Below are 24842 nucleotides of genomic sequence, written 5' to 3'. Positions count from 1 at the left end.
GTCACAACATGATCAGTGTGGGAAGATTTTCATCGATATAAGAATAAGATCCATGAAAATTGTAAGATCACAAAAATAACTGTAGTGGATCAGATGAAAGGCTGATTTAGCCCAATATCCCGTCCTCAACAGTGGTTAGTAGTAGGTGTTTGTAAGTGTATAGGACAGAGTAAAAACCAGGGCAAGCACAATGTGATTATTTCCTATAACATCCTTCCAGCTCCTAAGGAGCTTTGCAATTTCCTAAATAGAAGGCAGACCCCCAAACAACAGAAAATGAAATCTTGATATGAAGATTGATATGACTTATTTAAAAATATATATAATTGTATCACTATGAATCAGATAAGGAATAATGAGAAGTGGTCACTGAACATTAAGATTTTTCAGTCATACCAGATCTTAATCTTTCATCCGTTTGCAATAGGGTCATAGATTGTACCAACAGCCCCTTAACTATGCTTTTGGTTGCTTTTTAATGCGTTATATAGAGATCTTGATTACCACTGCTAACGTTTTATTTCTGATTACTTGTAACAATTTTGTACATGTGATCAAAGGAACTTTTATTTTGTTGTGTTGGAACTTCATGGTTTCACACAGTGGCGTACACCCCACATTCTTTGCTAAAACCAGTAAGGTTATATTTTCTGTGATTACATGGTATGCACAGATGTTCTACTACTTGCCAGTAAAAGTACAGCTCTACATCAAAAAATTTGTATTGAAAATCACTAAAATAAACAAAGATGACCATTATTAATTCTACAAAATTCATTTAGCATAGGTTGCAAGTATCTTTGATAGCTAGGTAGCAAAGAAGCCAACTTGCATAATACAGTGCCACATTTAGGCAAATCATAAAAACTTCTAAGCAATCATCTAAGCATGACTGCCATGGCACCTGCTGCTAAACAGATTATCAACATACTGCTGATCAGCTTCTTCTCATAGCCAGTTCCACTGATGATAATGGAATTATTTCAAAAGAAAGGAATAAAAGAACTAGGCAGGAGAAGCAAGTTGATCTTTTGTAGAGACACAAGCTATTTTCTCACCAGCATGATGCTCACCAACAATAGCAAAGGAAATATATAGAAAAAGTACGTGGAGTTTTCCAGGATGCTTTAAAATGACTAGCTGAAAAGAAAACAGCAGCAAGGAAATGTTGAGATGAAGCTTCCTTCCTAACTGAATGCTTTAATCTTTAATCTAATGCTCTCAAAATATTAAATAAAAATTAAGATGATGAAGAAAAGCTTTATAGGAAGCTTCTCATATTTTAGTACAGAGTCTTGAAAATCATATACTCTTTCCCACATACAGATGGTGAAATATCCATTTTAAAATTTTTAGTTTTCATTCTTGGTTTAAATACCAGAAGTTTACCTAATTTGAGTATGCAATTTCCATCCTGCTTTAATACATAAAGTAAAAAGAAACATTTCAAATGGTTAGAATATTTGGGTGTATACCTGTATGTTTTTTGTAGGATTGTTACAGAAGGATGGAAATTTCTTAAGAGTTTCTCAAATTCTGCTGAAATAATGTTGCATTGAAAAGTAATCTACACAATTTCATATACTTATTAAGATTTTCCAGCGCATAGAAACTAGTTTATAATTGATTCTAAAGCTGGTTATGTACTTGTAAAATGATGATGCCATCTTAAATAACTATATCCATGTTAATGCTACTGCACAGTTAGCTATGCATATATTTCCTTCTATTGTGAAATAAATAATAAGGTAAGCTTAAACCAATTTGAAAAGCTTTAAATCAAAATAAGGAAGCTCTTCATGCAGACCACAGTCATACCTGTGTTTCTAGAAAATGCAGAAGTAACTTAAAGATTTAAAAAGAAATAGTTTACCTCAGGGGATGCAAATCCTAAATACTCCCAATCCCACGTTCCACCAGCAAAACTGTAAAATTAAGAGATATACCATAAAATTCAGAGTTGGAACAAAGTATGAACAACATACATAGCTTCAAAACCTACCAACATATAAAAATGAGTGCAACAGTAACTCCCATAAGCTAACAAGTCTTCTGCTCTAATTCTTACCTTAAAACTCATTTAGGAAGCTACAAAATTACAATAGAAGTGTTGACAACTCCAGAACTGCTTGATATTTCTATCAAATATTTATAGAATTGTGGAGCATTTCAGGTATTTAGTGACAATTTGGAAGGTAAAAAAAAAAGTGAAATGGAAGCCATGACATTTAATCTTTCATGTATCACAAATGGGGAAGCAACTTAGGCTGCAAAATACAGAGCAGTAATTCTCAAACCTATTTTTCACAAAGGTCATTGTTTGGATAGCTGAAGTCAAAATACTGAGGGTGAAAATACATTTTCAAACTGTGTACAGTTCTCAGGGTATCCTGCGTAACTGCTGCTATGGGAGAGGTGGGTGGGAAGGATAATCCTTGTAAGTAATTATGCCATGTAAAATCTTTGTCATGAAGTAGTAATAGAATTTTCAAATTGATGAATATGTTAATGTATTAAAAAAAAACACACTCAGTTTTACGTTTTTAATTTGATACCATGAAAAACAGAAGTGCATGGTTTAAAATGTAACTCCAACTTAACAGTAGTGAAACAATACTACCCAATTTGGTCAATAACCAACCTCTTTAAAGTTTTGTGTGTTTTTTTTGTGTTTTTTTTTTTTTTTTTTGTCTTTGTTTTCTTTTCATTTTGTGTTTTACTTAAATGTTGATTTCAAATCACACTACTTATTTGCTGACCAGCTAACCATGCTGACTTACACCATGAACTCAGTTCTTCTGTAAGTGCTAATGAAGAAGTGAAAAAAACCAACACAATAATCCTTCACCACAGCAGTGCTCAAAGACATTTCTTGCACTTGGCTTTTGACACAATTTTAAAAGCCAGGAGAGGTTTCTCATTTGCAATTTCATCAACTAAGGGAAGGTGATTAACAGCACGTGAGCATTAGCGTTTGTAAAAAAGCTGCAATTCCGTAAGGATCAAATGACCAAGAAAATGTAACTATCTGGTGATTTATGACCACCAAGTTTATTAGCTCCACTTTACCTTGCTGTCAAATGACAAGCGATTGACCCACTCTGACAGCTACCAAATGAACTTATTTTAGTTGCACAGTATTTTGTTTGGATTACCTGCGCCTGGGTGCTTCTGGTGAGTCTGCAGGGGCAACACCACGGGCTACAGAGGCCAAGAATTCTTGCCTCTTTTGCTGCACAAGACAAGCTGCACGGATGATTTTATGGCGAGGGGTCCGAAGGTAAGGCCTGTTCACTTTCTGTGCAAGGTCTTCAGTGACCATTTCTAGGTCTGTCTGCAGTAGTTAATAAATACAGAATAGAATACTTTTACAGTTAAACGAAAATCAGGCAGAGCTCTACACCATAAATACTGAATGGAATGATATCTATTTTCCTGAAAGTACCATCTAAACAGAAGGTCCATCAGTTCCCTGAAACACTAACTCTCAAATAAGTGTTAAAAGTGAAGAAATGACAGAAATCCCCCTTAGCAAGATCACCTGTAATTATTTGTTTTCTGCCTATCCATCTCTCCTTTCTTTTTTGATGCAGTTAACAGAGACAGGAATCAATTTTTTATTTGGTGTTCATTACGTTGTCTGGAACAATGACCTTGGTTCATCAGTAAAGACTTTGAGGTGGATGATGACTAAGCCAGACCAAACTTGTCAGTGCGTGCTTGGAAGTCTGCTCTATCAGGCCTGAAACTTTATCAGTTGCCTCAACTTTTCCATTGTGATTTGGGTCCTTGCTCAAATACTACTCCATAGCATAGGACCATTAAGGTTGGAAAAGATTTCCAAGATCATCTGGTCCAACAGACCATGTACCTAAGCACCACGTACAACCTTTCCTTGAACACCCCCAGGGACGGTGACTCCACCACCTCCCTGGACAACCTGCTCCAGTGCCTGACTGCTCCTTCTGAGAAGAAATGTCTCCTCATTTCCAACCTGAACCTCCCCTGGCACAACTTGAGGCCATTCCCTCTAGTCCTGTCACTAGTTACCTGTGAGAAGAGGCCGACCCCCAGCTCTCCACATCTTCCTTTCAGGTAGCTGTAGAGAGCAATAAGGTCTCCCCTGAGCCTCCTCTTCTCCAGACTAAACAACCTCAGCTCCCTCAGCCATTCCTTGTAAGACTGCTGTGTGCAGATACTTGAGCTTGTTACTCACTGGAGTTTGTCCAGTGAGTTCATGTGTTAACAAGCCATTTGGGCTCTCCACCCCAACATATCTGCCCTTCTAGCCCATCCCAATAACTTGACCTAAATGTTCTCCTCTAGCTTGCACCAGGGCTTCCCTGCACACGTTCATGTACTGAACATCTATTGCGGCCCAAAAGGAAAGGAAAGTAGGCAACAGCCCCTGCAGCTGAAGCACCCCCACCCTCACACCCCGGTTCTCCCCCAGCTCTGCCTCCCACCCCGTCATCTGACACAATAGTAGGGAAAAACAGGAAACAGGAGCTGCAGAAGAAGACAACTTGATGGAAGATCCTTCCTACCCCAGAATAACACCTGCCCTGATCCAGGCCTCCCTTGATGTAACTGTCTACTTGTTGCTTTCTGGGGAGGGCTTCTTCTGGATTTGGGCTACGAAGCTTGCTCAAAGTGAGAATTCAGCTAAAATGTTATTTCAAAAGGAGGTTAACAGAATTTTCCCCTTCCACTTGTCCTTGCCCTTTTTATTCTGCAGCCACGTGTTGTTTTTCATTCATCCTAAAACTGAACTAAAAGCTACTGTGTCATAGAGTATTAATTTTCCCTCTGCATTAATTTCCCAGACTTGTTAGCAAATACTAAGTATATCAGTTTTACACTGCAAAAATGGAAACAAGACACTGATAACTAATACTACCAATAAAAGAACAGAAAAGCAAGCAATATGCATGAATTACCTGCATAAGTTCAAATATTTCTTTCTTTGTGCTTTTAGGCTCCAAAAAGAATCCATATGGATAAGAACACTTGAGAATGCGGCGAGTTTTTAGAAGCTCCTGTACTGCATCTTCGATGAATGTGGTATCAGGACAGCCTCCCTCAGCTGTAAGACGATACAACATTGTGAAAATATTTTCCTGCTGATGTCAGCATTTATTTAAGAGATTTCCACCAAAAATGTGCACATAAGCTAAATATTTTGCAAATAAATAGCAGCAGGTTCGCAGTGAGTATACCATGTTCTTACTACAAGAACTCAGCACAGAATATTAACTTCACTCTTACTAATGCTGCTTTCCTTGTGTCTTTGAAAGATACATGATTTACTGTACATTTAGCTTTCATCTATTGCTTAGGAATTGTACTACTGGAGGGAGCACATCACACAGCAGACTGATGTGAGGTCTATTCAAGAGGCTTAACTGTAACACATTTGATTTGATTTCAGATCCAATTTGTAGTTCACAGCAAATACTGACAAATTCTACTTACTTCCACTGAGAGCTCTGCTCAACTGCTCCATCTTTTCTTTGGCTGTTTTTAGAAGGCGCTGTTCTAACTAGAACAAGAAAAATAAAATACAGTAAGCTAGTTATTTTGTGATGAATACAATGGGAACAAGAATGAGCAAATATGATTTGACCCATACCTGGTAGCTAAGTTCATGGTTCTTAAACCTTGTGTAATAGTGCATAAACCTATCCAGTTCTTGAAATCGTCTATGCTTCTTTTCCGCCTGGAAAATAATGGGAAAGGAAAACAAATCAAGACAAGTCTTATGGCTTAATTTAATAATCATCATTAGATGTAATTACATAACTGTTTATACTTCCTCTACATGTAAAACATCATATACAATGCTGACAAGTGCTGTGTATGAGAAGAGAGAAATGTAATTTTTGGAATTCCCAAGCCTGCAAATACTGTAACCGCGAGTCAACGCACTGTGTGTGTGCATACTATTTTTAAGCAGACTTTCCAAATGCCAAGATTCAAAAGTGTCTTCTGTAATGCACAGTAGCTAATTACACTACTAGCACACCCATTTCACAAAAGGAAACCATGGCACAGAGAAGTACATTGACTTGTCTAAAGTCAACCAGTGGTTGTTACCAAAGCCAAAAGAAGAACCAAATCTTATGCTTTTATCCAGAAATAAGCAGTGGTTTCTTTCTGTCTTTTTGCTATATTTAAGATCATATTTTCCCAGTTAAGACTCTGGTTGGGAAGAATTTTGATTGAATTTTTCCCTAAACAGAAAGCTGCAGCCTTAGCATTACTTTTTTAAACAAACGTGTTTATTTGTTACCTCTACTGTCATCTCCTTGGACTGTTCCTCGACATGTTGAATAACTTCATAGCGAGTACATCTGTAATAGCCTCCCGTTGAAGAGCTGTGCTTCTTCCATTCTTCTAAGCATATCCAGCAAAAGTCATATTTGCACTTCAGAAAAACATGGAGAAAGAAGCTGATACATCGTAGGTCTGCAGTTATGCATCATTATTCTCTTCCATGAAAAAATGAATTAACATTATTCGGAGTGTACTTATAGTTTAAATGGAATTTCTGAGGAGCCTCCTTCCTATTTTATGTACTACAGAAGATCTTGGTTATAAAACTGTAGAAGTCATAATTTTTATTCCTTGAATACCAAGATTATGTTGGACCTACAAATTAAGTTTTAAGTGGATGAAATAAAGCAAGCGATAAATAGAGATGATTAGGTCTGTGTTTTTGTTTGTTTTTACAAGTCCCATTTTTAAAATGACACAGAAGCTGTTGATGAGAAAGGGTGAATTTTAACACATTTCCTGGCTCTAAGAGAGATGTGAAATTATCAGTAAGTTTAATTTCTAAATCATTAAAATGAAACAAATGATTTATACATGAATATGACTTTAACTGTAAAATGCTCAAAAAAACCTAATTACTTCAATTACTGAAATGCAGTTCCTCAACTGATCTTACCTGCATTTTCTTCAGTTGTTGGTTAATGAAAAATGTTCAGGATTTTGCCTTTTTTCCAAATTGGAAAGCAGTATTTTTTAGAATCCTGAATATTCTCCATACAGAGGAGAACAGTTTCTCACTAAATCCTAGTCTGCCTGTCAGTGATAAATATCAAGAGTTCAAGAGAGGTGCTTTTGAAATTTACTATTCTCATCTGCAGCCCTGCTGGTACCTTTGTAGTGCAGTGAATGCGAAAGAAGTGCTATGATTTAGTAGTATCTGCTGTAACATAGAAAGAGCACTTAAAACTTTAGAAGTGCCTAACTAACTTTATTTAAGAAATTACAAAAAACGTAAGCCTAAAGAAAACAGAAAGCTTAGGTGAAAAATGTCTATTTTTTTTCCTCGTTTTCTGATAGAAATTCAAAATTTGTGATTACTGGTATTTTAATCACGTGCTGTTCATGATGTAAAATAGTAATAGCAACTACTAAAGCAAGAGAGAAAAAACAACAACACAGAACACAAATTTTGAAGAGTGATTACTTCAAGTTAAGCCTTTTCTGTGTTTACTGAGTAGGAAGTTTTCAAAACAGGTAACACAAGGAGATCTGCCTTATCCAGGCTGCTCTGCATTAGAGAAGGTCAAACTGTATTATTTTCAACTCAACACTGAATTCTCAGCTAGTTTATTTCAAAATAATTGGAAGCTTTTTATGGATAGATGTGCAAAAGACTTTATGACTTGCTCATTCTGGTTCATTTTATCTGTTTTACAAATGAACAACGAAAAATTCTGAATAATGGAAGCGAAAATTTACATGAATTAATAAATAAGAAGCCATTAACATTATTGGAATTCAATAAATTAAGTTACATCTTCCCTCCCAGCTCAGATATTCTATGATTCTATGAAATACTCCATACCTTATGTGTTCATAAGAAGTTGTTCAATTAATTATATTACATGATGAAATGAAATCCAACTCCTGCATTGTACTTTTGCTAATTTTGTCTTACTAGTGATGTTGATTTTCTTCTAAAAAGCAATGCAAACTACAGTATTTCTTCTTGCTGTTGTGCTGTACCTTTTCTTTAATATTGTTTTGAAGACGTTTGCTTATACAAAGTGGTAAGATGAGTGCTGAGAATGAAGTTTGCCAATAGTTGGATATACAAGTCTTAAGTGTATATCATGGTATTATTTGCCTATCATCCAGAAACATCCATTAGAAAAAAATTGTAGCAAAATTAAAAACAGTGTGAAGCAAGTTGTTCCACAACAAACAGAACTATTAAAGCTTCATTTCCTATTCATTTATATGTGTATATGCTCCTACTGCAATAATGCCACCTCTCTCAAATTATCTCCCTCCATGATCACTCCACCATACGTATCCTCTAATCTCTCACCACATCACCAAAAGCCTCCTCAATAACCTGAGGTTCACTCTCATTAAACATTCAAAAACGCGTCCATCTGTTCTGACTCATCTCCCAAAGCCCTGAGCTCTGTTTCATTCGCCTTTATGATCAGCTAACCATGTGGCAGCACTGGCTAGGCTTAACAAATGACACGTGCTGCCTGGCCACTGTCTGAGCCAAGCAGAAGAGGTAATTGCTGAGCAGGTAACTGCTGAGTAGGTAGTTCGGCCTCTCTCTTGATGGCAGTACAAATTAAGTCTCTGCACCACAGAGCTACCAAGTTTCCTGAAATTTGCAGTGATTTAGCATCTGCAACTCCCCCTCCTCTGTCTGGTTCAAAGTACCCAGAAGGTTAAAAACTACTAGAGTTAGGGGAGTGAGAGACAGCAGGACTGCATGAGCCTTGTTACCTTAGAAACCAGGCTCATAAAACAGTACGGTGCCTGCTTAAATACAGAAATGGATTTTGTGACAGAACAGTATCATCTCTACACCAAGGTACATGCTAGCTCCTAAGAGGTGGTTGCAGCTCTCTACTCATCACGTATTAGGCTTGAGCAGAACTTCCTGCAGGAAAGGCAGAGGCTTTGTAACAGGCCCTTCCTTCAGTGGAGGAAGAGACAAGCGAGGTGTCTGCAATACCTTGCATCTGAGCCCTGCAGTGATCCCGAGGATCCCCTTCCTTTACTTCCTCACCAGGCTGCTTCTGTTTGCAGAGATCTCTCCACCACAAAGGGGAGCTGACTGATTTAAGGACACTTTAAGCTGTTTATAAGGAATGACATCAAAGGGGAATAGAACTGTGGTTGTCAGCCACTGCCTCAGGATGGTACTAGATGAAATTATCTATGTTCACCAGTGCTTAGTGGTCAAAGTCCTCTCAAGCCTTAAGCCATACTTTCGTTCTGTTGAGAGGAGCTCAGTGACAGCAACTGCTGTCAAATAACTGAAGAGGCTTTGTCACATCCTGAACATTTTGTTACACTGGCTGAACATGAGCCTGCAATGTACCCAGGTGGCAAAGAAGGCCGACGGCAGCCTGTCCTCTATGAGAAATAGCATGGCCAGCAGGACTAGGGAAGGGATTTTCGCTCAGTACCCAGCGCTGGTGAGACCACACCTCGAGTACTGTGTTCAGTTCTGGGCCCCTCACTACAAAAATGACATTGAGGTCCTAAAGCTGGAGCAACAAAGCTGGTGAAGGGGCTAGAAAACCAGACATATGAGGAGCATGGGGCTGTTCAGTCTGAAGAAAAGGAGGCTGAGGGGAGACCTCATAACTCTCTACAACAGCCTGATTGGAGGTTGCAGCTAGGAGGGCCTCAGTCTCTTTTTCTTTCAGTTGAAAAGCGACAGGACGTGAGGAAATGGCCTCAAGTTGCTCCAAGAGAGGTTTAATTTGGATATTAGGATGAATTTGTTAACAGAAAGAGTGGGTTAGGCATTGGAATGAGCTGCCCAGTGTGGTGGGCAAGTCCTCATCCCTGGAGGTACCTAAGAGTCGTGTGGATCTGGCACTTTGGGACATGGTTTAGTGATGGACGTGGGAGTGTTAGGGGATGATTGGACTTGTTGATTTTAAGGGTCTGTTTCAACCTAAATGTTTCCATGACTCTACATCTCATATATGAATTGTTTTTATCTTGACACCACTACAATCCTTCTGCAAATAACTACTTCAAGCACTCTTATCTCTGTTTACAGTCTGGAAGATTTCAAATTGAGCTGAACAACATACCTTATTAAACTTCTTAGTGCTATGGAATTTATGACCTCTTTTAGAAATTACTTAAGAAGAAAAAAAAGAACAGCAAACTTGGCATAAACTGAAGTAGAACAGAATCTGTTCTCTGTTGCTACATCAAAAAAAAAAAAAAAAAAAAAAAAAAAAGCCAATCCTCAGCTTGTATTACAGACAGAATACGTGATGATAATATAAAGAAAAATAGGACCTGGATAGCACTGGAAACTAACACATTTCCAGAAAAAAAAAATGAAGAGAATTACTTTCTAAACCTCTTAGCTTTTTATTGGAAGCTATGTCCAATATGTGCAACTTTCATATTTTCAATGATCATCCTCAAACAGATATTAGCTATGGTTATATATTTCAGACATAGAGAAACAGTATGCTAAATATGCTGTTTTTAACTAATTTGATAGAAAAAGTGTTTTCAAATTATACTGTATTCATGGCAAAAATATTTTTTCTATTTCAGTAGCACAATGCAAACTCATGACTAATTTTTTGGCTGCTGTCATCAATGAGTTTCTTTTGGTATTACTCTTTCCTGTCTTTTCATTCCTACTGGTTAATTTGTCTTTAAAGTTTTCATTTAAACATCTCTGTTTTGTTGCTATGTAGAGAAATAATGCAAAAGAAAAATGCACGAAGAACATTCATTAGACCTTACCATTTCTTAAAATATATCATCTGCTGCCAACTGAAAGTGTTCATTCTCTTCTACATTATTAATGATGATTAAACTATCAATGATTTCTGTTCCCCTAAATTTCATACTGCATTGCCAGTAATTGTCAGGTATTTATGAAATCTTGATAATTACAGTGCTCACCTGCCAGCCAAACGAATTTCAGTAAGTATGAAACATCTTATAAATACATGTAATTCACAATTTGCACATTATGTAATTCTTGCAACAGGTTCCATTAGATCTTAGACATGACATTTCAGGGGTTTTGGACTTCTGTGCTCCTGAAATGTATCTATGACACACACAACCTGAATTATGGTTTCACAACAAATTCTATGAAAGGTCACTTCTTACCTTTGCACATTGCATGTGGTTGCAGCCCTCATTCTTTTGAATTGGAGATTTGCAGTTGGCGCATGGTTTGGAGTTAGTTAGTAACCACAGACAGTTGGCAGCATCTTCATATGCCTCACTAACTCCCACAACTTTATGAGGGTGACAGGAGGATGTGAAGCATGCAAAAACAGACAAGTTGAAATTGTAGTTTAATATCTTGCAAAAATCTGATTAGGAAAGATATGTGTTAACCTTTTTCTTGATAGAGTATTGTAATTCCTCACTATATATATTTCTCACATATATATAAATATATACATCTACTCATTTGTACATAATAATATTATACATATTATTTATGCATAGTGTAGTACGTGTTATATATAGCATATATAATATATAAATGAGAAAAATGTATATGAAAAAATAGTATTGTTTGACTAAGCATGGTATAATCTGCACCTATACCATTTTATATGCATTTCAGAATAATCTAGGACATACTGTGGAAAGGTTCAACTGTGGTAACCAAGTTAAGATACTGTTTATTCAAGTTACTGTTATTTTTTGTATGTTTGTTTCTGCTGACCAAGAAAACATCTGTCCTGTGTAAACCTAATATTTGTTTGCTGTTTCACTATCAGTTATTTAACATTAAGCCATTCCCCACAATTCCCTTGCAATTCACCCTCAACCTTACCGTTATTATTATTTGTTGCCTTTAAATAGTTTTAAAGCACACAAAAAACTGCATGGAACACAATTCTAACAGAAGTGTAGACTGGGATAAGGATTTTAAATTGCCAGCACAAATAAAGTTATATTCAGTAATAAATGAAAAAATAATGAAGGAAAGCTGTAAGAGGGAGGGAAAAAAATCTGTCTGAACCCCATGCAGATTTATGAAGAGAGAATAGGGAGGAATGGCTTAAGTCTGCCATTACTGCGTCCTCATATGCAGACAAAGCGTGAAGCTGCTCCTCATTCAGCAATTTACTTTTCTTTCTCTTCTTTATCCTATTTTTTAACAAACGTAAAGCTTTTACTTAATGCAACTAAAAAATCCTTCTAAAAATAGAATAAAACAACATAATAATAATAATAAAAAGGCACAACTTACGTTCTTCTGGTTTCATTTCAGATATTTTCTGTAGCCAATCCTTCCAGGTTTGGCAGTCACAAGGTTCATGTGCTTCACCAAGGCATTCCCTGAAAATTGAGATGTATACACAATAACTATTTGTTTAGAGATTTAGAATTAAAGTTGAAATTGGTTCAAGCTAAACGGCCATGGAAACTTATCAAGACACACTCAGACTTTAATTAAGTCAGGAAGATAAAAAGTCATCCAATTAACATTATTTTAAAATATTCTTAGACCACTTACTCACAAGCATAGATGACCATCATTAAAATTAATAAAGAATTTAAATGAGACAGGAAAGGAAAAGAGCTTTTTAAAATTACAACCTGAATTAAATCATCAGGTTTGCACTTTAAGTTATGACAAAGTACTATTTTAGAGCCACAAAAAATGCTAGTACAGTTTCTATGATAAAGCTAAATTTAAACTCATAATAAAGAGATTATCCAACACTAGGTAGTTTGCTATTGCTGAAATTCATTTTATGTAGTATTATTTGTACCCATGCAGTAGTAATAATTAATCTTTAACTAGATTCATGCTTTCAGTCCCGAACAAGATCCAAGCCCTTCAATCAGCTTTAAATGTTTATGGATTTTTGCTCTTTCCATCAGAGTCTCTAAATGAAGTGGACAGAGTAGAGAAATGAGTCCCTTGAGCTTCTCTTGAGGTTAGTATTAGCTTTAAGGATGGCAATCACTACCATGCAGCAGCAGATAAATGGCTTCCAGATGGCGCTTGGGTGTAGGTAGATGCGTCAATATGGACTCTGGATTTGTAATGACTCCCTATTTTACCGGAGAGGTGGCACATAGCCTCAGACATCTGCCACATCAAACAAAAAAAAATCAGATGGAGTAAATATCTGATTGGCGCCAGCTGCATCAGAACATATGCAAGTTTTCTGCAGATCAAATGGTGAACTGCTTTCTGCAGTGCAGATTCAGAAGCTAAATTAATATCTCTCCGATCACTCTTGTCCACATTTTAAGCACGAATATCTGAACAAAGAAAAGATTAGGAGCACCGTTTTGAACCTTTTTTCCACTTACTACTCTGCTATATAACAAACTTAAATTCATGACACAAGGAGCTCCACTTTGGAGATGCTTAAGATTCTGTAGTTGGGAAAGATTTGTATAAGCATGAATAGCTAGTCTATAATAAGACAACCTCAGCATGGTTCACACCTGTGGGACAGTAGTACTCTTAAATCATCGATTTCAAAGGAGTCCAGACCTCTCACACAGTGTTTGTTCCCAGGAAGTACTGAAATTAGCAAAAAATAACTTTAACAAGCTCAGTTTTAAGTCAAAAGCTGATCAGTCAATCTACTACTGTGTGGGAAGGGAGAAGGAAGGGACCTTGATTTTCAAATATGTGAACTTTTAGACAGACTGATTTTTAGTCCTGAAGTCTGAAATGTTTTCAGAACATGGGAAGTGGAAAATGAAACACCCTTTAGAGAATTTTAGAGAACATTTGGGAAATAGAACTGACATTTTCAACAATCCTACCATAAGGAATAAGCAAATATTTCAAGAATTGCACTGAGCCCCTAAGAAATCTTGAAAAATCTCGGTATAAATGAGAAAGCCACATTCTTTACATTGTAAGATGGGAGCTCCCTAGTCTAACTTAGTTTCTATGAAAATATTTTATGGAATATTTTATCTCCTGAGAAGGTAAGGCAGTCTTGTGTCTTTGAGAGACAGGAGTGAGGACTGATGGTGCAAAACTAAGCATGCAGTGCCTGCTAAGACTATTTGCCAGAAGTTTCTGCTTGCTACAATTCCTTACGCTCCTGACACAGCATGAAGGGGTTCTAATATACAGAATCTCTCTGATAGATACAGATGTAGGATTTGTGCACCATTTTCATTTGCACTACATTTAAGTATCTCAGTGATTTTTCTGAAAGGGAATGCAATTTTATATTTGTCACAACAGATTAGATTCTGTTGAAGGTGTTGTTAGTGGCAGGTAATGAAAAATGAGTACCTTCCAAGGAACTCCATGCTTAAGAAGAACATTCCTACTTTTATGTTTTCTTGATTTTATGAGAAGAAAGGCTATAGATCCTACAAATGGACATTCCACACTGATACAGATTGCTCCTTACTACATTACAGCAAGTGATTATCTATGGGTTGGTTGGGGTTTTCTAATGTATAGATTCTGAAGAATCTCCTACTAACTGCAGTATAAATTTATATTGTAATGTCTAAGCTGTAGATTATTGGGGAAATTGTGCAGAACTGACAGAAGTATGGAAATGTGGGATGTGTTGATTGAACTTTAAAGATATAAAGCAAGCTCCCTTCAAGCATAAAGTGATGATGAAGACCCTCCGAACTGAGAACACGCTTTCTTTTTCTCCAGAAGAGCTAATTTTATCATGTACAGTGTTTTGTACTATGAGACTAACACGACTGTCCTCAGCAAAATGTTCTGTTTTATAGTACTGCAGAATGCTTCAGTTGCTAGCAGAATTTTCTTGCCATTGCTGAAAATCTTCTCTTGTGGGGAGGACAAAAAGGCCTTGGAAATACCTTCTTGGACATTTTGCTGATAGAATCGGGTCTTTTGTCAAGACCTCAGTCATATTCATTTGTGTAGTATCTCAAAGCATTAACGTAAAAAGAACATAAAGAAATATTATCAGGAAGCATAAAAAAGAAATTTCTCATAAAAATCAGGCACTTGGAGAACATATTCATATTTAGAGGACATTCTAGGGAGCTAATGCATTCAGCCAATGTTAAGGAAGAAGAGGCTGCCAATGTCTGAAAGACTATGTCAATATTATACTGAAGTGGTCTCAAACTCTGTCCTTCAGGTCAACAGAAGGTTGATTCTCTGTTAGGACACCAGTACACAGAAGCAAGCATGAGAGGGTGGTACCTTCTTGTGGAATGGCACTAAGGTTTGTTATATGTTCATTGCTAAACCATTTTCTGGTTTGTTTTCACAGGATTTATTTCTTTCTGAGTTCTCCGTCCATTGTGAACAACCTGTTCCCATGTTCTGTTTTCCAGCTTTCCTGGTTGCTTCATTATGTCTACTTTCCTCTTGTTCCTTCTTCATTTCCATTCATATAAGGAAAGAACTAAAATCAGAATTATCGTTCATTAAGAGTCTTATGATATTTGGAATCAAGCAGATTACTCAGGATCTCTTCTTCTCCTTGTATCATGGTTTCAATTGAAAAATGAAAAGGATTGTCTAAATGTTTATACTTAAGTTGACCTTTTTTGATTTTCCAAAGCAAAAAGGATGTCCCTCTACAACAGTCTTAAATCAGTCAACAGTCTTAAATTACCAGTCTGATAATCTCAAGGAGCCAAAAAAGGGCTTGCGCCAGATTTCATAAAAATATCCCACCACTCTTGCTTTTGTTGATATTGTTCTTGCCCTTTCCCTTGAACTGCTGAAGACAGACAGCTCAGGCAATCTGAAGGATGTTTAAAAAAAATATTTTAATGTCTTTTCACTCCTTCTTGAGCTTGTATTCATCTTAAGACTTAATACGACACAGTGCTGAAAAAGTGAAACAATGATCAGAGCGATCCAGCGAACAACTAGCTATGTATGGAGAAGATCATTCACAGATCTATTTAATCTCCAGCTTTTCTGATGTGATTCCATCAAAATTCTGAAAGAGCCAAACTTTGCTCATTTTCTATGCTATAATTCACAATGTGCCCTGTATCAGATATACTACAACTACACAGAACAGACATAAAAAAAAAAAAAACCTCTACCTATACTCCCACTCCCTAAAAAGAGAGACACAGCACTTCATGCCACTGTTTTGCATCAATTAGAACCAATAATTAACAAGATAATATTATAAACCTTTGCTGAAACTTTGGTGCCCCAAAATACTGAAATGTTTGTACATGAGTTTATTTACTGCATGAATACAGAATAATACAGGATACTACAGTCATATACCACCCCATATTTTTTTTGTTGCATGCTTCATAATAAGTTGGACTTTTATCTTTTTATTAAACCTTGGACTAGCAGTGGCAATGAGTTTATGCAGAGATAAGTTTCTAGTACTAACCAGCAGAAAAGATGTCCTTTTCCGCAGTCTACAGCAGGGGCTTTTAGCATAGGGAAGCTAAGTGTGTCTGATCCTGTTGAATTTGACCCTTGTCTTGTTAGCCTTACTGCTCTTTCACAGCCTGGTATAGGACACCATTTAATAGCAGGATTATTTTCAACAAAGGCCTGAAAAAAAGAGAAAAAAAGGAAAATATTTTAACAGAAAAGATCAGATTTTATCATTGATATATCTGTCATCATAATCTTCCTTTGAAGGACCAATGCCAAAAAGCATAGACAACCATAGCTACTTTGACAGGCTTTTTAAAATTGTTGTTAAAAGAGAATAATTTAATCTACATTAAAAAAATAGTATTTCTTTGGGAAATAACAACAATACTCCAGACTTAGTATTACGCTAAGATACAAACTTACATCCCTCACAGAATGTTCAATGTGTGCAAGTCAACTTCTTTGTGATATGGCTAAGTGTAAATTTCCACTGTATATTCACTGGCAATACATGTTAACAGAACTGACTCTTGTAGTTGAAAACAATTAAAACCTTATTGATTAAAACAAAACCCACAAAATAATCACCTGCAGTAAACTTGAAATCAGAACTAGACTAACTCAGGAAATTACCTCCAAACTATTTATTAATGTACCAGGTCTACTTTTGTAAAATTTATCAAGTAAATGAGGTAATAAAGGAACTTTCACTACTTCCCTTCAGAACTATGCTGATCACCAGCCACTTGAAATATGAAATCATAAAAAGTAAATCAGGAAGGGTTGCAGTGAATGGGGCTACATCTGGCTGGTGGCCAGTCACTAGAGGTGTTCCAAAAGCTCAATTGTAGGGCCAGTCCTGTTCCACGTTTCTATCAGTGATCTGGATGTAGGAGTGGAGTGCATCCTCAGCAAGTCTGCTGCTGACACTAAACTGGGGGGTGCTGTTGACTCCCTGGAGGGATGAGAGGCCTTGCAGAGGTTTCTACAGACTGGAGCACTGGGCAGCCATCAGTGGCATGGAATTCAACAAGGGTAAATGCCGGGTGCTGCAGCTGGGACGAGCAATGCCAGGCCAAAGCCCAGGCTGGGCGACGAGTGGCTGGGGAGCAGCTCAGCAGAAAGGGACCTGGGGGTGCCGGTGACAGCAGGCGCAGAGTGAGCCAGCAGCGTGCCCTGGCAGCCAGGAGGGCAAACCCCATTTTGGGGTGCCCTGAGCACAGCACAGCCAGCCGGCCAGAAGAGGTGATCCTCCCTCCTGCTGCATTTGAGTGTTGGTGTGGCACCACCTTGAATATTGTGTGCAGCTCACAATATAAAAAGATGTTCAGGGCCTTGACAGTATCCAGAGGAGGGCACCAAAGCTGTAAGAGGGCTGGAAGGCCTGTGCTGTGAGCAGAGGCTGGGGACACCTGGGCTGTCTGGTGTGGAGAAGAGGAGGCCGAGAGGCAGCCTCATGGCTCTGGTCAGCCTCCTGAGAAGGGAGGCGCAGAGGGAGGTGCCGGGCTCTGCTCCCAAGTGAGTGATGGCAGGGCACGGGAAGGGCACAGAACTGCGCCAGGGGAGGGCCAGGCTGGGTGTAAGGAAAAATGTCAGTGCCATGAGAGTGGTCACACACCAGGACGGGCTTCCTGGAGAGGCAGGTGGTGCCCCGTGCCTGTCAGTGCTCAAGGGACGTTTGGACAATGCCCTCGGTGACACACTTCAGCTTGTGGTCAGCTCTGAAGGCTGACTCGATGGTCTTTGTGGAGCCCTTCCAACTGAACCAAACTGAACCAAACTGCTCTGTTCCATTCCATTCCATTCCATTCCATTCACATCATACTGTGTAAGACTTCAGTACTGTGCATTAGAGACTTACCACACACAAAAGGACTGTATTTTAAACAACAGATATGTTGCAGCATTTCACATAGAAGTTGTATGGTGTTTTTAATAAAAATGAAACATGTCAACAGTAGAAGAACAGTTTGATAATTTACCTTAATGTCAAATTGAAGGTATCTTTTGTCCATCTCTTTGGAAACCACACTTTCTATGATGTCTACAGGCACAAGCTGGAAACAATCATATGCTGGGCAAAAAATGTTGTGAGCTTCACCCTCCTGAATTTTCAGATTCAAAAATCTGCCAGAATTTTGTCAGTCAGTATTTGTGAATAAAAAGTAAAAATTAAAAGGCTGCTGAATACTTTATACTAGGTTCATATATATACAAACTAAGAATTTTTTAAACAAAGAACAGAAAGTATCCATTTCACCTCAAAAGGACTGTAGATTTGATGAACAGCATAATTAAAAAAAATAACACTGTCACAGTTCAGAAGTGAGCACCGTCACAGCCTTGTGTGTTTGCAGTTCCTGTCCTTGCCATTTATCAGATACTGCTATGCAATGTTTAATTAAACTGAGTATTACTTCTAACTTAAACAGAACATACGAATGTAATTAATCTAGGAAATAATTACTTTTATGTGCAATTAATTTTACAACTGTGCTAGTCAAAATAGCTCTGCTGTTAGAAACAAGTTTCTAAACAGAACATTATAGCCCCTAACTACTAGAATGCAAGACAGAAAAAGCTCAGAAATCTGGTGAAAACTGGACTTCAACTCACAGTGCACAAGGATGCTTAGTTTAAAAGCTAGTACTTCTTTATTTATCTGATATCAGGGATGGTATTTATCTCATCTAGCTTTATTCATCTGAAGAATATGCATTTCTAAGTTAGTCATCCAGGATCCTTCAATAGTTAATGTAGAGAGACTTGCCATTTCAGTCTGTCTTAGATTCATCTTAAAATGGGATAACTCGGTCCCGGCTATACTCTGTGTAACAGAAATGACTGGCTTGGAAGGATGAATCCCACCCAAACATGCCACTGCAAATACTTGCTTGACATTAACTGTAGTTCTGAGAGCATACACAAATCACAGTATTCATAGTCCAGTCCCACATCGAGCCAGCAATCTCTTCGTAACTTCTAAATTAGCACGTAACAATTTATAAGACAAAACTAAGACATAACTATTAATTCTCTGAACACTGAAAAAAATCACCTTCTAAAAATTCATACAAAGGAAGTGCTCATCCTTAACATAGGAGGAATGTGTTCATATAAATTAGTATAATCTGCAGTAGCACTAGCTGTGCTGATATGACACTATAACAAGACACTGCAGTGGGACAGTTCAAGTACTACAGTCTCCTGACTGGAGAGATGAATAAAAAGGTGCTGCATACAGATATAATTATTCCTGGGAAGTATGATTAATATTTATACTAACATAATTGTCCATGCCTGATTTTTTTTTTTTACTAGCATGACTATCTAAACTTAAAAAAATTATGTAGTAATGAGAACATTACACCAACAGAGCATTTCAGCTAAAGCTACTCAATTATTAACTTTCAATGTAAAAAAGCATTTTAATTGCTTTCTGACTGAAAATGGATTTACAATGCCTAAGTTCAGTGTGCTGAACTAAGAGATGGAATTAAGCATGTGCTTAACTCAGAAAGCGTGAACCCCAACGCCACCACCACAAACACTCTGAGCAAATTAAGAATAGGCTCATCTATTCACACTCATGATTGAAACATGCTTAAGAGCTTTGCTGAACTACAGCAAGCATTACATAAGCCTAAATCAGTAGATGGTCGCTTTGAATGACAACTTAAATATTTAATAGGACCAAAACAGCAACTCTCTGAAACCCAGGCAGTGCCTGTTTAATGTCTCTGGCCTTCCCTTTTCAAAATAGGAAGTATGAAAGTTTCTCAAAATATATAGAAGTACATATACTCACGCCTCCCAGCATGCTCTGCAGAAGTCATGTCCGCAAGGCATATCCACTGGGTCTTCAAACACAGAAATATTACACATACAAATGTCACACTGTAGATGAAAAAATACTGATTAAGAAAAATCGTAAAGCTTTTCAAACTGTTAACAGGACACACTAATCTGGAAAAACTTAGCAAAAATGAAAAGTACTCAATAGGGAGAAAAATCTAATTGTAGCCCCCCCCAAAAAAAGTTATTTAAGCTACAGAAATAACTTAGAAATAACTTAGAAATGGGAAAGATTTCATATCTTTTTCTATACCTCCCTATCCAAACACTACATTTTGTGCTGCCTTCTGTCATGTCCTCCAGCTCAGCAAGTGCTTCATTGTGCAGAGCATTGAGACCTCAGTTTTGAGGGAAAATGGGACCTGAAGTTTGCATCAGATTCACAGGCAGCCTGAAATGGAGTTTGGAAATCACAGAGGCTTCGGGAAACATTCAGTGTATCAAACAATCAGGTCCAAATCAAGTAGGAACAATTTGGTTGTGCAATAGCAGCAGCTATTTTAAGTAATAATCTACATAAATACTACTTTTTAATATATTGAGGCTTTCAATCACAATAAAGAATGAATTAATCTACAAATGTCCCAGCAGAAGACACCTCTGCTTCATTTTATACTATTAGTTACTGTAGAAAAAATAACATATAGAATACTGAGGCCCTTACTATGAAAATATTTAACAGGGATGACATTACTCATTGCTTATGGTTAGGCATGAACGTAAATGTTTCACATTCGCTGAAGAACATAAGTAGATTATTATTTCAGTTGGAACTAAGATTCCATGAAAACTTACTTTATCTTTCAATACATTAGATATTTTACACGCATAGGAAAGTATTTCCAAAATATTAGTTTGTTATGTCACTTTTAAAGAATACTTGTGTTACAGCCAAAACCAAACCAAACCAAAAATGTCTGCCTTTAAATGAAGGAATTTATTGTTGTTTCAGACATTTTAGCTAATTGTCTTGCCAAAATTAAGTATTTTAGAAGTTGACAATGCATCAAAAGTGTTCCTTATAAAATGTGTACGTTTTCATTTTTTTAAAAAACATAGCTGTGAAATAAGTAAGTTAATGAAGACTAGAGTTCAGAATATCAAGTACAGAACGTGTACTGGAACAGTTTTAATTATAAGACAGGATACAAATGCAAAAACTGAAAGGAGCTTTACAGCTTGTGGTTTTATCTTATCTACTTTTATTTTTAATTTGCCTGTCAATATGAGTGACATGAGAAAAATATGTATTATTTCATAAAGAGCATTTTGAAAATATTATTTTGAAGGATTTTTGCAAAAGTTTTAAACAAACAGAAACACTAAATGTGTAAATCTGGATTTGGATTTAGATATACAAAGCCTAGAACAGCAATCACTATCCAGTGATTCTGGCTAGCAATCACTGCATTGCTAGCTTAAGGACTATAAATGAAAAAAAAGCACAGTGCAAAACCAAACACATCTTTCATTACACATTTTAATTAGGAAATATTCCTGAACAATATTTCACTGCTAGTATAAGTAAATGTACAACAACAATATTCAATATAGCTTCTTTTTCAACATTTTGCAATTAAAGACATAAAAGGTTTCTATGCAGGAACACAAAATTTTTTATTTTTTATGTGATCTAGGGATGATCCATTTGCAAGACTGCATATAATATTCTAGAAAAAATGCTTAGGTCATGGAGCAAAAGTTTTATAATGTTGCAGCTGTGGATTATTAAAAAGAGAACTCTGTCTTCCAAAAGAACCACACTGATTTTAATGAAAGGCGCTTTCATATTTCAAATTTGCAATAGCCTTGTAAACTGCTTGAAGCAGCCCACACATAGTAAAAGTAATTATAAGCTTACAGTACACTAGTGGGCTGACATTTCAAAATGCAGACAAAGAGAATTTTGTTTTCCAAAGAAAAAATTTTCAAAAGGCAAGGTTCACAGCACTGAGTATATTCACGGAAATGGATACAATGAAAGTGAACATGTCGAGAAGTATGAGACGAGAAGAGAAGCTCAAAAGAGCCAAATGTACTGATGCTGTTGTTTGGATAAAATTCTGCTTTGTGAGTGATAGCCAAGGTGAAAACAAAGCCCTTTGTATCAGCCACATGCTCAATCATGTTATTATACAGAATGCGTAAGGTGTAAACTTCTTTGTTACCCACTTTCGGGAAGAGAAACGCCTTATACCTTTACAAACGTATTTTCCGAACGAGATGACAATGCAGCTTTCCTGTCTGCGGAGGTGTGCTATGTTTAGGTACACGCGCTTCTGCCTTGTGAGTTTCAGATCTATTTATAAACTTACCACAGCTGTCTCAATGTCTCCCGGTGACGGGCTGATTTCATCAGGGGAAGTCACAGAAGAGCGAGTAGTGCGAGGAGTTCGAGGAGAAGGCAGTGTATCCCACGCATTGTAGCCGCTTGGAGGGGGAGTCGGCATCTGAACCCCCGAACGCTGGCAGCAGTTCTCCGGATTAGACATCCATGCTTCAAGCAACTTCTCCCTGTCCCAGTCTTCAAAAAAATGCAGAGACACAGGAAATTTTATACATCTGATGATGCTTGAAATCAATTTTGTAACTGCATCCTATATATAAGAATATATATGCAAAAAACAACAAAAAAATATGATAAAATATAAGCAAATGTATATGCAACGTTTCCCATTTAAATACAAAAAAAACTCTAATGAGACAAACTTTATTGTCTATGAAGATCTTAAAACAAATACAGATCTTTCTTAATCATCGTTTGAAATGTTTTTGGTCACTGATCCCTAATATTAATACTAAAGACATCTTACAGATAGATTTTTTCCTATTAGAAATGATTTAAAGTTCTCATTTAAATATAAATCTATCAATTTCCTATATTGATTTGAATCTAAAGCCATCAACAGTACTCACAGATCAGATGAATGAGAGTTTCAAGAGGAAGGAGAAATGTCCCAATTTGTTCTTATCACTTAAATATTTTTTTGAAGTTTTTGTTTGTTTTTAATCTTAGGTAAAAAAAAAATATTTGTTTGTTTTTAATCTTAGCTACTCACACTGGAAACTCATTTTTATAAACTAAAAGATCTGCATTGTTTTTATTGAATTTTATAAACTATATAGGAAAAGATAAATAATATTCCTTTATTGTATAAATATTTAAAAAAGAAGATGTATGTGTTCTAAGCACTGAACTCAGTAAGAATATCACCACGGTCAAATAATGATGGCTGCCTCAACTAAAATCTGCTCCCTCCTTCCTAATTTAAAAAGAAAACTGATTTGGACATGCTTTACTTCTCTAAGCTAAACCATATCTTGGGTTAGTTTCATTTCATTTGCTTGCAGCCATGGAGCCTGAACATGTATGCACTTCAATAATTATAAATGTTATTAGCATTTTGCAAATTACCCTGACCTTATAACCTCTCAGAGGGATGCTTGCTGATGCTAACATATAGATAAAATTTGCCACATGTTTTCTTGAGCAGGACAACTTTAAAATTAGCCAGGGTAAATACAGGGTACTGAATGGATTCCATTGTGTTTTCTTTACTAAATTATGAGTTTAATTAAAATATGAAATAGTTCAGTGAAATTGCCTCTCTTATATCCTGAAAACAATTGCTTTAGCATGAAATAGAAGAGAAACAGGAACAATGTTGAAAAAACGTTTGTAGAAGAACTGAGAAGTTTTATTTATGACTGTCACAATAACATTTTTTTATCTTGGCGCTAACTCTACATACTTCTGTCTCTTAATTGAAAAAAGGCAAAAATGCCCAACCCACTCTTAATTCTTGCAGCTTGGGTCAGTAAATTGATACAGTTCTATGATAAAAGAAAGCAAATTAGTTGGATTAAATATTACATCTGAATTTTTAAAAAATTCAAGGGATGCTTTTTACACATTAGGTGTGAATTAAGTCAAGACTTCACATTATTCTTGTATGAATTTCAAGACCAAATGCAAAAACATTGTGATTTGGTATTTGGCATTTCCCAATTGCCTCAAGCCTTGTAAATAGCTCAATTATTCCTTTTACTAGGCTAAACCAATTCTCTGTCTTCATTTCAAATAAAAAGAAAAAAAAAATCTGAGTAATTTCCAGTGTATGACCACAGCTACAGGCAAAATAACTGACTTTCTCATGACTGCAAATCATCTGTGATTTTTTCTCTGCACTGGCCAATGGCATTAAGTTACAGCTACCTCTCTAAAGCAGCATCAGTAGAATGACCTTTGCAATGCAGGCTGATTCCTTCTCAACTTTCAGTTACTGCTCGCTAGATGCTGGCAGACATTTCTGCACGCTTTACATCAACCTCACTGCTTTTGGACTTACTACGTACAGTGCTGCCAGTTTGAACAGTACCGCCATCATTTTCTTCTCCAGCGCTCTGCACAGGGTACAAAACATGTCTACCTCGTTAGTAAAATATTTAGTAATGTCTAGCCATAATGAAGTTTCCAGAGAATCCAAAATAGCATTCAAATACTGTGCGTATTATAAATACCCTATAAGAATTAAACAAATAAACAACATTAAAAAACGTACGTGCAAAGACTGTGCCTTATATATTAGACTGGCACTGTTCACTGGCATAAGTTCACGTTGGCCAAATTCTGTGTTAAAGGGAACAT

General features: G+C 36.7%; 1 protein-coding gene across 3 annotated transcripts in view; it reads right to left on the bottom strand.

The window, feature by feature from the left end:
• The window catches only part of ANKIB1 (ankyrin repeat and IBR domain containing 1), a 96303-nt gene that overhangs the window by 6868 nt on the left and 64593 nt on the right, over positions 1-24842 (bottom strand). For all 3 annotated transcript variants that reach the window (XM_035318711.1, XM_035318714.1, XM_035318713.1), the window contains exons 6-17: positions 22510-22718; positions 20148-20236; positions 18322-18466; positions 16347-16513; positions 12251-12339; positions 11149-11279; positions 6293-6427; positions 5633-5719; positions 5476-5542; positions 4941-5086; positions 3156-3334; positions 1874-1925 (exon numbers count right to left, since the gene is read on the bottom strand). In XM_035318711.1, the coding sequence (XP_035174602.1) occupies positions 1874-1925; positions 3156-3334; positions 4941-5086; positions 5476-5542; positions 5633-5719; positions 6293-6427; positions 11149-11279; positions 12251-12339; positions 16347-16513; positions 18322-18466; positions 20148-20236; positions 22510-22718 (1496 nt within the window). The remainder of the gene's footprint in view (positions 1-1873; positions 1926-3155; positions 3335-4940; positions 5087-5475; positions 5543-5632; positions 5720-6292; positions 6428-11148; positions 11280-12250; positions 12340-16346; positions 16514-18321; positions 18467-20147; positions 20237-22509; positions 22719-24842) is intronic.

Source organism: Oxyura jamaicensis, chromosome 2 (genome assembly GCF_011077185.1).
Source record: "Oxyura jamaicensis isolate SHBP4307 breed ruddy duck chromosome 2, BPBGC_Ojam_1.0, whole genome shotgun sequence".
Lineage (NCBI taxonomy): Eukaryota > Metazoa > Chordata > Aves > Anseriformes > Anatidae > Oxyura > Oxyura jamaicensis.
The sequence above is the reverse complement of the archived record's forward strand: the minus strand, read 5'-3'. Positions and strand labels throughout refer to the sequence as shown.